Below are 13,305 nucleotides of genomic sequence, written 5' to 3' on the forward strand. Positions count from 1 at the left end.
AAACAGCAGGAAAAGCATGGGAAGTAAACATTTGTAGAATAGAAGGAGCTGCTTGACCTGGAGTCCAGGGACAGGAGGTTGGGCTTTTGTTTCAGCTTCATTCACAAATCACTCTGTGACCTCAGGTCAATTCCTAACTGCTTTGAGCCTGCTTCCTCACATGAAATGCAAAGAATGATGGTCTCTAATTCATGGAGTTGCTATAGGAATCATCCTCAGATCAGTTAGCACAGTGCCTGGCTCCTAGTGGGGCCTAAACATTAGCTTATATTGTTGATAGAGCTCCAGGCCTTTGGTTTCTTTATCTGAAAATGAGTGAAATCACTCTAGATCAGTGTTTCCGGGTGTAAATTGCATTGTCAGCCAATGCGTAACTTCTCATTTGTAGGAGCAAGGCTCTTAGCGGGTTGAGGGGCCACTAAGACATCAACCCCTCTGTGCCAAGCTCATGCCTTGGGAGACTTTTATGTTTGTGTAGCGTAAATGCCCTGTGGGAGTTGGGAGCGACAGCCCTGGAGGCCATATCCATGATGTATTCTTCTAACCAAGACTTACGCAGGCCGTGGGAAAAGATGTTTGTTTACCTTGCAAAGGAGGAAACTGAGAAGACCCCAGTGGTTCCACCCCAGTGCATGTAGCTGGTTAATAGCAGGTTCAGAACCACAAACTCCATCTCTGGTCCCGGCTGGGATTCTTTCTATGACAACGGCTGGCTTGCCGATTATCATCCTTTCCCCTTCGCTTGTGAGGACACACATGGAAGGGCCTGGCTCCGAACCAATTCTCAGGCACAGCTGCCGCCTAAATCCCTCTTTCTGTTCCCCACCCCTCCCTTGGTTATGCAACTATTTTCTAATTTGGCTCTCAGCCACACACGGTTTGGATTCTGGGACCTTAATCCTGCCCGATTGGGCTGAAATGAATAAGAAAGCATTCCATTCCAGCTTCACAAAGGCTGCACTGTCCAACTGGTGAATGCGTTCCTTCTACTTGGGCCAAAAGCACAGTTTAGGGAAGGGGGCAGCAAGAAGGAGCCCAAGGCCTAGCATAATCACCTGCATGTGCCAGCACGTGGAATGACCCTTTAAAAGGTGGGACCTGGCTTAAAGAGCCAAAGAAGAGCTGGGCTGGCAGGGAGAAGGGCCCAGCATGGCAGAATCGGGGTCCCTGCCCACCGGCTTCAGCGAGCTGGAAGTGTTGGCTGTGGGGACGGTGCTGCTGGTAGAAGGTGAGCCAGGAAGGGCCTGGGTGGAGCGGGGACCCAGTGGGCTCCCTGATCCAGGCCACAGCTATGGAGTTGACAAGAAGAGGCCCCCAAACCCTACTCTTCTGTGCCTACACCCATGGGGCTTCTGATGGGTGCACCTGTGGGATGCAGGCTGCAGGCTGGGAGCCAAGAGAGAGAGAAGCCAGGCAAGGCCCAGGGAGTGAGGGACATCTGCCCAGAACATGACCAAGAACAAGGTTCAGGCCTTTTCTTGTTCCTCCAGCTGGGAGAAAGTTTAACCACCCTCTGGAAATCCTGCTAAGAATCTCATATAAGCTCAGGCCTCTGGTAGGTTCTGGAAACAGACAGCTCTGTCCCTGCTCTCCATGTGACTATAACCAAGTCAGCCAGGTTCTCGGACCCCAAGTGTGTGGTGGTGAAGGTTTGAAGGGGTCATGGGTGTGAAGTGCTAGCCTCGATAGACACTGAGGATTTAATTTCATTTGCCCCCATCCTCTCTGGCTCCACATTGCTCCCACCATCTCCATTCCCCAGCCCTAAGCATTTCTATTCCAGGGGCTGCCTGACTCCCTGAAGTGCCTGCCTCAGCCCAGAATCGCTAAGATGCTCCCTGAGGCCAGAGCTGGGACTGGAAACCCTGGTGCTGGGTCAGCTCAGGACTAGGTTAATCAGGAATGCAGCCCTTGTTCACAGCTGATCCAGAGAAATTGTCAGCCCATTGCCTCCCCCAACGAGAATGCACAGTGGGGAGGGAGTGGCAGTCACTAGGCTGGTCCCCGAGGTCCCCAACACCATTGTCCGGGGGCCCTGCCCCTCTTCCTCTCTTCTAGGAACCCTACAATCCAGCACCCCTCTCAGTCCTCAAACATGCCTTGAAATTTTACCACTTTAGGTCCCTGCACATGCTGCTCCCCTTTTCTAGAATGTTCTTCCACACCCTGTCCTCCTAGTAAACACTCGCAGTTTTTTTTATTTTACATTTTTCTTATTTTATTATGTTATGTTAATCACCATACATTACATCATTAGTTTTTGATGTAGTGATCCATGATTCATTGTTTGCATATAACACCCAGTGCTCCATGCAGAACGTGCCCTCTTTAATACCCATCACCAGGCTAACCCATCCCCCCACACCCCTCCCCTCTAGAACCCTCAGTTTGTTTCATGGAGTCCATCGTCTCTCATGGTTCATCTCCCCCTCCGATTTCCCCCCATTCATTTTTCCCTTCCTACTATCTTCTGCTTTTTTTTTTTTTTAACATATAATGTATTATTTGTTTCAGAGATACAGGTCTGTGATTCATCAGTCTTACAAAATTCACAGCGTGCTCACCATAGCATATACCCTCCCCAATGTCCATCACCCAGCCACCCCATCCCTCACACCCCCCACCACCCCAGCAACCCTCAGTTTGTTTCCTGAGATTAAGAATTCCTCATATCAGTGAGCTCATATGATACATGCCTTTCTCTGATTGGCTTATTTCTCTCAGCATAATACCCTCCAGTTCCATCCACGTCGTTGCAAATGGCAAGATCTCATTCCTTTTGATGGCTGCATAATATTCCATTGTATATATATACCACATCTTCTTTATCCATTCATCTGTCGATGGACATCTTGGCTCTTTCCACAGTTTGGCTATTGTGGACATTGCTGCTGTAAACATCAGGGTGCACGTACCCCTTCGGATCCCTACATTTGTATCTGTGGGGTAAATACCCAGTAGTGCAAATGCTGGGTCATAGGGCAGCTCTATTTTCGAATCTCCATCTTACACTCACAGTTTTGAAGGAAGGATCCTTCCCCATTCCTCCCTTCCGATGGGGAAGCCAGGATCCAGAGACCAAAAGGAGCAGCAAGTGAGGGACCAAGCGAAAGCCCCAGGTCTGGTTTGTCGGCTGCCTGAGGTTGCCCCCTCCAGCTCACCTCACCGCTTGCTGTCCCGGGCAGCCCCCGGCTCGTACCTCAACCCCCTTCGCCCAGGCTCTCCCTAATGTTGTTGCACAGCTCTCAGAGTGGCATTTTGCAATTAAATAGATGTGAGTCTGAGTCCCACCTCCGCCACTCACCAGCTGTGTGCTTAGGGCAAGTTAACTAGTCTCTCTAAGCCTGTTTCCCAGCTGCACATGGGGAGGACAGCATCCAGGTGAAGATGGAACGGGAGGACCCTCAGAAAGCGCTCGGCCCAGTGCCCAGGTTGTGATAAGTGTCAGCAGCTGTCAGTGACTGTGACTATTCCAGCATATGAATCGTGCTGCGCCTTACTGGTTTCTTCCTTATCTTTGAGTAAGGAGGGGGCAGGATGTGCATCTTAGGGCCTGTGGTATCTGAGAGCCAGCCTTTCTCAGCAATGTTTGACGAGCTGCACCGACAAGGTAGCTGAGCGTGAAGGGGGCAGGTTGCTGAGGCTCCGTCCACCCCAGGCCCTGGTTCTGACCCCAGGCAGCCTCTCCAGCCCTGACCCCGGCCTCCCGCTTCTTTCCAGCTCTCACTGGCCTCTGCCTCAATAGTCTCACCATCCTCTCTTTCTGCAAGACCCCGGAGCTGCGGACCCCCACCCACCTGCTGGTGCTGAACCTGGCTCTGGCGGACACTGGGATCAGCCTGAATGCCCTCATGGCAGCCACATCCAGCCTCCTCCGGTACCCGCTTCCCCCCACCCCACCCCTGAGCTCAGGGGCCCCGCCTGGGGCCTGACCTCTGGGCACTGGGCAGCCAGGTCAGAGGCATTCTTCCCACCTAGAGAAAACTGTAGGGGATAGGGTGAGCAGGCAGTACGTGGTTAAATCCGAATTCCACACTATCCCTGAAGAGCCATGGCTGATTTCTGGGGCACAGGAGTTGCTCAAAACCCCCACAGAGCTGGTTGACTGTAGGGATGAAGGGCACAGGCCCTGCAACCAGGTTGCCTAGATTTGAGTCCTGGCTTCCATGTTTCTATCTCTTGGCTTCTCCTGTAAGTTGAATTATTATTACCTAACTCGTATGGTGGCTGGAAGTATTCACTTGTTATTCTGTGGAAATAACTGAAAAAGATGCATGGCACCCAGGAAGCCCGACAGATGTGTTTGCAAAAGCCCACAGGATTTTGACAAGTGTCTAAAACCTCCTTAGGTGCAAACCAGGATCTTTCAACACGGTGTCCGGTGTTTACAGGATTGTTTTCTTAAGTGAACTGAGCATTTCTGCTCTGGTTCCAGGCACTCAAACGGAGGCTGGAGCCCATCTGAGTGTACTTGCTCAGGGCTGACCAGTCTGTGGGGTCAGAATCCATGAGGATTCCTTGCCCTGATCTCCTCCTGCCCCTTCCTGGGTTTAGTGAGGGGACAATGGAAGCTTTTACTTATGATTGCTTGGCCCATGGGGCTGAGAGCTGGGAGTTCTGCGGTCTACCCTCTGACCTTGCCTTCATCTGCTGTGTGACCTTGGCTCAGTGCCTTTTCTTCTCTGAGCCTCAGTTTCCCTATCTATAGAAGAAAGGCCTGGGCTTTCTTCCCAGGATGTCCCATTTCCTATGCTGGAGGCTTCTGACCACACAGAGAGACCCTTTGGTCCCTGTGAGTGCAGAGAAAGACATGGAGCCCAGGAGTTTGCATCAGGCTCCACCTGTTCACCCCAGGAACTTGACCTCTGGGGCCCCTGTTTCCTCATAGGAAAAGCAGACAATGAAGCCCTCTTCTGGGGAGCCAGGCCAACATTCAGGAGGGTGCCCTCCAAGCTCCGGAGGGGCAGGTGTGGGAGCAGGGCAGGGACAGAGGGAAGGGGTCACCGGCCCCAGTGTCTCCCACAGGCGCTGGCCCTATGGCTCGGAAGGCTGCCAGGCTCTCGGTTTCCAAGGCTTTCTGACAGCACTGGGCAGCATCTGCAGCAGCGCGGCCATCGCCTGGGGGCGCTATCACCACTACTGCACCCGTGAGTCTGTGCTCCCAGCGGGGAGGGACGTCTACCCGGCGAGGGTGAGCAGGTCAAAGGTCTGCTCGGCGTTTCCCAGTCCAGGGGAGTGTGGGTGGGCGAGCATGTCCGTGAGTATGCGGCGTGGGCATTCAGGAAAGGAGGGAGGCAGGGAGAGTGGGCAGGAAAGGTGCCAGGGCACATGCCAGAAAGGCTCCCCTCAATGTCAACGCAGCCTCCCTCAGGCAAGTCAGGAGTCCTCTCTGAACCTCTGTCTCCTCTAAGAGCAGATTTTTATAAGCAACCTCCCAGTTTTATTCTGAAAATCAAATGAGATCATGGGTACAGAAAATGCCCTTGCAGACAGGCCCCGTTGAGGCTTGTGTGTGTGTGTGTGTGTGTAGTGGGCGTGTATCCCTGCATTTCACACTTCCATCGGCTTCATGAAGACCAGTCCAGCCCCAGATTTCCCAAGCTGTATTGTCAAATATCACCTTCATAATGGCCATGTCACTGTACCACCTGCTCTGTTATTTACTTGATTTTTTTTCTTAAAAGTGATTCGTTTAAAAAAATGTAAACACCTGCTCTAGTATCCTCCTAAACAATATCTCTGATGTCCTTATAATTTTAGTACACATTAAAATAAACATGTTCACCCACCGGCCGTCTAGAATCCCACTCATACTTTGGGGAGTGGTGACTTCTCTAACCCTTATCGCAAACTCCAACTTGCAGACTGGGAAGCAGAGGCTCAGAGAAGTTAAGTTGCTTCCCAGGGTCACCCAGCTAGTAGAGGTGGGGTGGGGGGATTGGGCGTGGCCGGGATGTCTCCTGAGGCAGTCACTCCCTCCCAGGAAGGCCCCACATCCCGAAAGGTGACTCTGCCTGGCATGGAGGCTGCTGTGGGTCCATGGCCAGCATGGCCTGAAGCCCTGGGCATGGCCTGTTTGGGATCTGCTGGTCTTCCCTGACCCCACACGCACAGCGCGCCCCCCCCCCCCACCCCAGCAAAGTTGCGCACCTCTCCCCAGGCCAGAAAGTTGATAGAAGTGATAAGAAGAAAGATTATCATTTCTAGAGGCAGGTTAGCCCCACCTGCCCCACCTGACCTCGGAGCTCCTATCCTACCACTTCTATCCCAGTCTGACCCCCGAAGCTCCCTCAGACGACTGTGCGCACACACACACACATACACACTCACACACGTGCACATACACAATGCACACCTCCTCAGACAGCAACACGCTTCCCTTCCTCAATATAGAGCAGTTGATCCCTATTCTGGGGTCCCTAGAGCAAAGCCTTTCCTGAGCTGGACGGCACCGTGGAGAATATGAAAATGGGGGAGGGGAATGGAGGGGGCCTGAGCTTATCTACTCCATATTGGGTGACCCTGGACATGTCACCATGGTCATCCATTTCCAAAGCCAAAAAAGCAATATATGGGTCATGGTAGGTACTAATTATTGTGTCCACAGTTAGGGGGAGGGGTGTCTTTGTCAGCTTGGGCTGCCATAACAAAATACCATACGCTGGATGCTTAAACAACAGAGATGGATTTCTCATAGTTTCTCGATGCTGGAAGTCCAAGATCAGGGTGGCAGCCCTGCTGGGTTCTGGCGAGAGCCATCTTCCTGGCTTCTGGACAGCTCCCTTCCTGCTGTGTCATCACGTAGAGAAGACAAATCATCTCTCTTGTGTCTTCTCGCATAAGGGCACTAATCAAATCATGGGAGCTCCAACCTTGTGACCTAATTACCTCTCAAAGGCTCTCCCCTGGAATATCATCCCACGGGGATGAAGGCTTCCCCAGAGGAGTCTGGTGGACATTCAGTCCATAGCAGGAGGTCACATTCAAGCAAACTGCATCCGGGGCTTTTGTCAGTGGATGCGGTGTCAGGATGAAGGAGGGTGTAGATCTGCTCTTCTCTGCGGACCAAACCCCACACGGAGTCCTGCCCTCTGCCCTGGGGCCTTGTCCACAAAAGAACATGACAAATAAACCACAGACAGACAAGGCACAAGGGAAAAGCTTTCTGAGGCTGGGGCCAGGAAGAACTACCAGATGGGAGGGCTGGATGAGGCTGCCACCAAGAGGGGCAGGGGAGGAGGGGACATGAAGGCTGTCAGGTCACTGGGACTGGTCACATGAAAAGATGCTGTTCGGACCAAGACCCTACCATCAGCACTGAGATGGCGCCCCCAGTCCTCAGAGGGTATCCTGGAAGCAGGGACAGTGGCTGTGTCTGAGCAACGCTAAGGATGGTGGGAAGTCCAGACTTCTGCTTCCCTCCCTCATGACCCTCACCCGAACCACTGCCCATGCTTCTTCCCCAGTTGACTTGGGGAAGCTCCTCTTTCTTTGCTCCTCCCTCCTTCTCTGTCCTCTAAAGAAGATGGTAGAGAGTGTCTACTAGGAGGCCTTCACCACACATTATCTCTTTTATTCTTCATAACCATCCTCTGAGACAGGGATTATCATTGTCATTTCATGGAGGAGAAAACGGAGGCTCGGAGAAACTTTTAACTTGCCTGAGACAATAAGCTAATAGCATCAGAGCCAGGATTTAGGAACATTCTGTGTGAGGATGAAGTCCATTCTTCTGCACCCTGCCTAGCTAGCGCCTCCTCTGGACCCTCCTCCCCCTCTCTCTCACGCAGGCAGCCAGTTGGCATGGAACACGGCCGTCTCCTTGGTGATCTGTGTGTGGCTGTCTTCTGCCTTCTGGGCAGCACTGCCCCTCCTGGGCTGGGGCCACTATGACTATGAGCCTCTCGGAACATGCTGCACCCTGGACTACTCCAGGGGGGACAGGTGAGGTGGGAGGAGAAGCTCCAAGGCTCCCTTCCTTGGGAACAACAGCGTCACAGCTGAAAACCTAAATGGGGAAATGTCAACATTTGCCAGACAATCTCAACTCCTTGGTCATCATGCCCACTTGCAAGTTGACAGTGGGACTAGGGAAAGCCCTAGTTCTGAAAGCCGGCCAAGTGATGGGCATGTTATGCAAACTGGGGAATAAAGTTGTGCCCAAGAAGGAGTATTACCCCCTAAGCTGTTGGTCTGTGTCAGTTACAACAGTCGCTGAGTCCCGTGACCCCTTTGCCAACTTCAGCACAGTCAGTTGTCCCAGCTCTGACTTGATCAGTTTCTAAGGGAGTTGTGTCCTTTGTTCAATACAGCCAAAGAACATTAAGGTCTTTGCATTGGAAGGGACCTCCTTGGCATAGAGTTTAGTTCTCTGAATTTCCTGAGTATCTGCTGTGAGCCAACCGCTGGGCCAAGCCCTAGAAAAAGATTGATGCATGATGGCCCCCACCATCATGGAGCATATGTCTAGTACTGCCCCATCCATGTGGCTCTGGGGACACCAGGGCTTAGAGAAACCCTTTAGGGGACACCTTGGGGAGAGGCCACCTGGGCTCCAGCTCCCCTCTTCTACTAGAGCCATGTTGCATTCATCTGCTTTACATGTTTACTCATGGTGCACCTGCCCCTGAAGACAGGCTTTCCAGGTGAAACCTACTTGAGAACCCAAGTCTGGTACAAGTGTCCTTCCAGAGCACTCCCTACAGGTATCCTCCCAGCCAGTGTCCAGTCCTCTGGCAGGCTTTCCTCCTACCCCTCCCTACTGGGCAGCACCCAGGTAACATGGTCTTCCCTTCACAGAATGGGAGTCTGCCTTTCTGTGACTCCCACCTGTTCCTCGTTAGCCCTCCCACTTTCCCATGACCCTCCCTGGGCGCCCAGGCCCTCCTGTGGTCCTTTCAATGATTTCTTCGGTGACACAGTGTCCAGTCTCTTTGTCATCTGCAGACCCCTTTCAAATCCCTGTGCCAAGCATTCCTTGAATGATCCTTCCTCTTGGTCCATTGACCTATCTTGCATTTGGTAAACATGTTTCCCAAACTGAAGTGTCCCATTCTCCATGCTTGGGGCACATACAGAAAGCAGGACTGAGCACTTGAACTGCCCAACAGAGAGTTGAAGGAGGACTCTCCCTCATCTCAGCCCTCCAACTCCTAAAGGTAAATTCAAGAAGGACCTAATGGCTCCCTGTCTCTAAAGGGAGTCTGTCTGGGACCCAGGGTTGACCACACTCAGAGTTTTTGTCTGATGAGGGCAGTTCCTCACATGTGGCTGTCTAGAGCAAAGGCTAATAAGCCTTCAAGGGCAGCTGATCTCCCCCCAAGAGATGGTCCTGACTCCTCTACCCACTCTGCCTGCAGAAACTTCACCAGCTTCCTCCTCACCATGGCCTTTTTCAACTTCTTCCTGCCTCTCTTCATCACGCTCACATCCTACCGGTTCATGGAGCAGAAACTCAGGAAGACGGGCCACCTCCAGGTGAGGACCAACTCCCGGAGCTGAAGAAATCCCTCTGTCCCTCTCAGGGAACATGAATGATGTGAGAGACAGTAGTTAGGGGTTTTCTGTGTTTTCAGTGATCAGGGAAAAATTCAGCATTCACAGAGCTTGGGATGTCAGGGCAGGAATGCACCCTCGCCATTGCTGGGCATCGCCAAGACCTGGGAGGAAGGGTCAGGACTGCTCAGACTTACGGGACCCCATAACCTCGAGAGCCAGGGCACCCTGCTGGACCCCATCCATGCTGTCACATTTCATTCTTCCCAAGGATTTAAGGGTTGGCACAAAATGACACACTTTTCAAATGCTTCTTTTAAATTGCTCCAAAATGTTTAATTTAATCACAGGTGCAGACTGTTGTTATCCACAACATAAACTCACACCCGCCAGCACATTTATCCAAGAAAAACAATCCTTCAAAAAAGGCCCTCCTGGCCATTTCTGAATTTCTGCCTTAATATCCCCTTTCCACAATTTTCTTTTGTCACCTGGACAATCTCTAGCAGACGAGCCATAACAAGCACCAAGTTTAAAAAAAAAAAAAAATCAGATACTAATACTACTTTTCTGTGCATTATGCCATTCCATCTTCCCAACCACTCTCTAAGGAAGGTTTTGTTATCACTTTGCCACAGGCTAGAAAATTGAGGCCGTAAGGGTTTGTTAAGTAACCAGCTACAAGCCCTGAAAGTAGTGATAGCAGAGTTGGATCAAACCCAGGTCTGGGACTCCATGACCCAAGTGGTCTTCAGTGCACAAAAGAAATGATCTTTGTTGAGACACTTCATCTGCCACATTATTATTATTTTTCCCCCGTGAATTGGAAAAGGACTGAACAAATCGATTTTAGCCGGAGATCCAGGTTGCTCTGAGTCAGCGGGAGGACGAGGGCTGGGCCAGGACCAGAATCGTGGCTCTGGGCTCATGCTCCCCTTGCCCCTCACCGCCTCCGGGCTGTCCTCCGCGCTGCCCGCCCAAGCACGACCTGGGTGCTCAAAGTCGCCACATTTATTGGAAGTTCAATCGGCCAGGAGACAGGGCTGCCACGCCGGTTTTCTCTTCCCTCCTCCCCCGCCTGACTTGAACCCATCAGTCCCCGCAGCATCAGCAGAGGTCGCTGCGCGTGGGCGCGGGGACCTCGGTCAAGAGCAGAGCGGCTCCGGGAGGTGACGCTGTCTCTGCTGAGGGCTCCGTTCTCCTCCGGCCTCAGCTCCGCTGCGGAGCTCCTCCGTCAGGGCGAAGCCCAATTTTTTTTTTTTTTTTTCTTTTCCTTTTTGGCCTGAGGGGCCATTCAAGAGAATAAATGTCTCCCAACTGACATATTTTTTTAAATATTTTTTTTAATTTTATTTATTTATCCATGAGAGACAGAGAGAGAGAGAGGCAGAGGGAGAAGCAGGCTCCCAAGGAGCAGGGAGCCCGATGGGGGACTCAGTCCCAGGACCCCGGGATCATGACCTGAGCCGGAGGCAGACGCTTAACCATCTGAGCCACCCAGGCGCCCCCAACTGACATATTTTTATTTCATCAAGAAACGTGTCCTCTTTCAACTTAAGTCACCGTCTTCGTTAAAGGGAGACGCAAAGAGGTAATAGGCACTGATGTTTAGCGTCCGCGTTTTAACGTCTGAGTGTGGGGGGGAAGCCTGAAGAGCCCCTTCCGTCCGGAAATTAGAGCGCAAGTCGTGCGCCCCCCTGTGGCCAGAGGCGGCACCACAGGGCCCGCCCGCGTCTTGTACCTCGCACCTTGGAGAGCCGCTTGGAACCCAGCGCAGGCCGACCCGCCGGGGGGGGGGGCTGCGGCGGCTGCAGGCTGCTGGCGAGCCGGTTCTGGGACTGGGGCGTGAGGGCAGCCCAGCCTGGGGAGCCCCATCACCCAGCCACCAGCCACACCCACGGAGCCCAGAGCTCCGCAACCCGAGCGTGGACCAGGAAGGGAGCTCATTATCCGCCCCCTGGTCCCCGCCTCCAGGTAAGTGAAGCATTATCAAACCATTTTTGCAAGCAAGACAACTGAAGTCAAGTAAGGTTAAATGACAGGTTTAGGGTCACACAGCTTACACGCCAGAGAGGTCCATCTGGCGGCCCCAAGGTCCTCCGCAGGCTCAGCGCCTTCCCACAACCGGGTCACACTGCCCCGCCCGGCTGCGTGCCCACCTGGTCGCCCCCCGCGCGTGGGGCCACAGCCGGCTAGAGCCAGTCAGTGCCTCCCTCCCGTGACCATCTCTCGGCAGGTGAACACCACTGTGCCGGCCAGGACGCTGCTGTTCGGCTGGGGCCCCTATGCCGTCCTGTACCTCTCTGCCACCGTCACGGATGTGAGCGCCATCTCCCCCAAGCTGCAGATGGTACAGACGCCTCCGGGACCCAGAGTTAGAACTCTCTCCATCTCCGTGTCTCTCCGTCTTGCCCCATCTCTTTTTCCTGCTTTCTGGCCTCCTGGTAGTCTCTTCCTCTCTTCCTTGGAACACTTCTATTGCACGGGGAATTCGCTTCTCTTGGGGGCCACACGGGGCTGCACCTTGACATTGCCTTGGCCCCGCGTGAGAGGACAGGGACAGCCACACTCTGGGACCAAGGCTAAGACGTGCTCAGGACGGGGTGTGCTTCCATGCGTCATCTGCCAACTGGTCAAGGAGGCCTTGGGAGTTGCAGAATCCAGCCCGGGACAGACGACTGGTGGCTGCGGGGTGGAGGTTGGGGGGTGGGACTGGGGTCACCAAGTGGGACAGGGAGAGGAGCTGAGGCTGCGAGGCTTCTTCCCTGAACTTTTCTGTCCCAACAGGTGCCTGCCCTCATTGCCAAAACAGTGCCCACGATCAATGCCATCAACTATGCCCTGGGCAGGGAGATGGCCCACAGGGGAATTTGGCAGTGCCTCTCACCACAGAGAAGCGAGCTGGACCGAGCCCGGTGAGGTTCTCCGGGGGGCTGCTCAGACCCAGGCCCACCTCTGACACCCTGGACTGAGCCCCGTGCTAGGAGGCTGCCCCGGAGTCCTGCCCAGCAGCCTCAGAAGCCAAGCTCCAGACCTCGCTCCCTGCCTGCCTCGGGATGGCCCTGTTGGGCCTGGGCCTCGGTCAGACACGGGGGATTCAGAAAGCACCCAGGCTGCGTGGGAGGACCTGGGACTTTGGCGCCAGACAGATACGAATTTCCATCACAGCCCTCCAAACAGAGGCTGAGAGACCTTGGCAAAGTCAAGGTCTCTTGGCAAAAAAAAACTGAGCTTCCTGACCCATAACGTAAGGTCTCCACGGGGCCGCTGTGAGGTTTAAGCAAGGTAATGTGTACCCACCACACACACGGAACCTCATTAAGACAGCTGTCAGGGCTCTGAGTCTTACACAGAAAGGCGTGAAAGCCCCCGGTTTCTTGTGGGAGGGCCATCCAGGCTGTCAGCGTTCCAATGCCACTTATTAAACTGAGATCTGGTGCAAGCGACTGAGTCTGTGTGTGCCTCTGGTTCCCAGCTTGTGAGATGTGGTGACGGGCATGGTGACTTCACCGTGCAGAAGGGACCAGAACATCACCTGGCGCATTAAGTGCTCACTGACAGCCACCAGCACCCGCCGGTCAGAGACAGCTAGCTGCGTGTTGCTGAGTTACCAGCATTAAAAATCAAGATAATGTATTTAAAAGTCCAGATGTCTGAAGATGAGGCCCCACCAGCCTGGAGGAGGCTCCCTGGCAACAGTCTGCAGAACTCAGAGCAGCTCTGTCCTTTGCCCGGCGCTTGTCCCCTTCCATTCCCCTTCCATCAGCTGTAGCTTGTATATTCCCTGCAGAGCCTGGCATCTGGGTTTGT

General features: G+C 53.4%; 1 protein-coding gene across 3 annotated transcripts; it reads left to right on the forward strand.

Annotated features, from left to right (window-relative positions):
- Positions 1 to 1,149: 1,149 nt before the first annotated feature.
- Positions 1,150 to 13,015, forward strand: RGR (retinal G protein coupled receptor). Of its 3 annotated transcripts, none has more exons than XM_045876238.2 (7): positions 1,150 to 1,228; positions 3,721 to 3,877; positions 5,014 to 5,147; positions 7,791 to 7,944; positions 9,360 to 9,477; positions 11,732 to 11,845; positions 12,283 to 13,015. In XM_045876238.2, the coding sequence occupies exons 1-7, from the start codon at positions 1,150 to 1,152 to the stop codon at positions 12,412 to 12,414; spliced, it is 888 nt and encodes a 295-aa protein (XP_045732194.1). In that variant the 3' UTR covers positions 12,415 to 13,015. The 3 variants fall into 3 exon arrangements, with proteins under 3 accessions (XP_045732194.1, XP_045732195.1, XP_045732196.1); XM_045876239.2 differs by having other exon boundaries at positions 5,026 to 5,147; XM_045876240.2 differs by lacking the exon at positions 11,732 to 11,845 and having other exon boundaries at positions 5,026 to 5,147.
- Positions 13,016 to 13,305: the final 290 nt, after the last annotated feature.

This window comes from Mirounga angustirostris, unplaced genomic scaffold, assembly GCF_029215605.1.
Source record: "Mirounga angustirostris isolate CCGP_5_RB_7025 unplaced genomic scaffold, mMirAng1.0.hap1 SCAF_6, whole genome shotgun sequence".
In the NCBI taxonomy this organism is placed as follows: Eukaryota; Metazoa; Chordata; class Mammalia; order Carnivora; family Phocidae; genus Mirounga; species Mirounga angustirostris.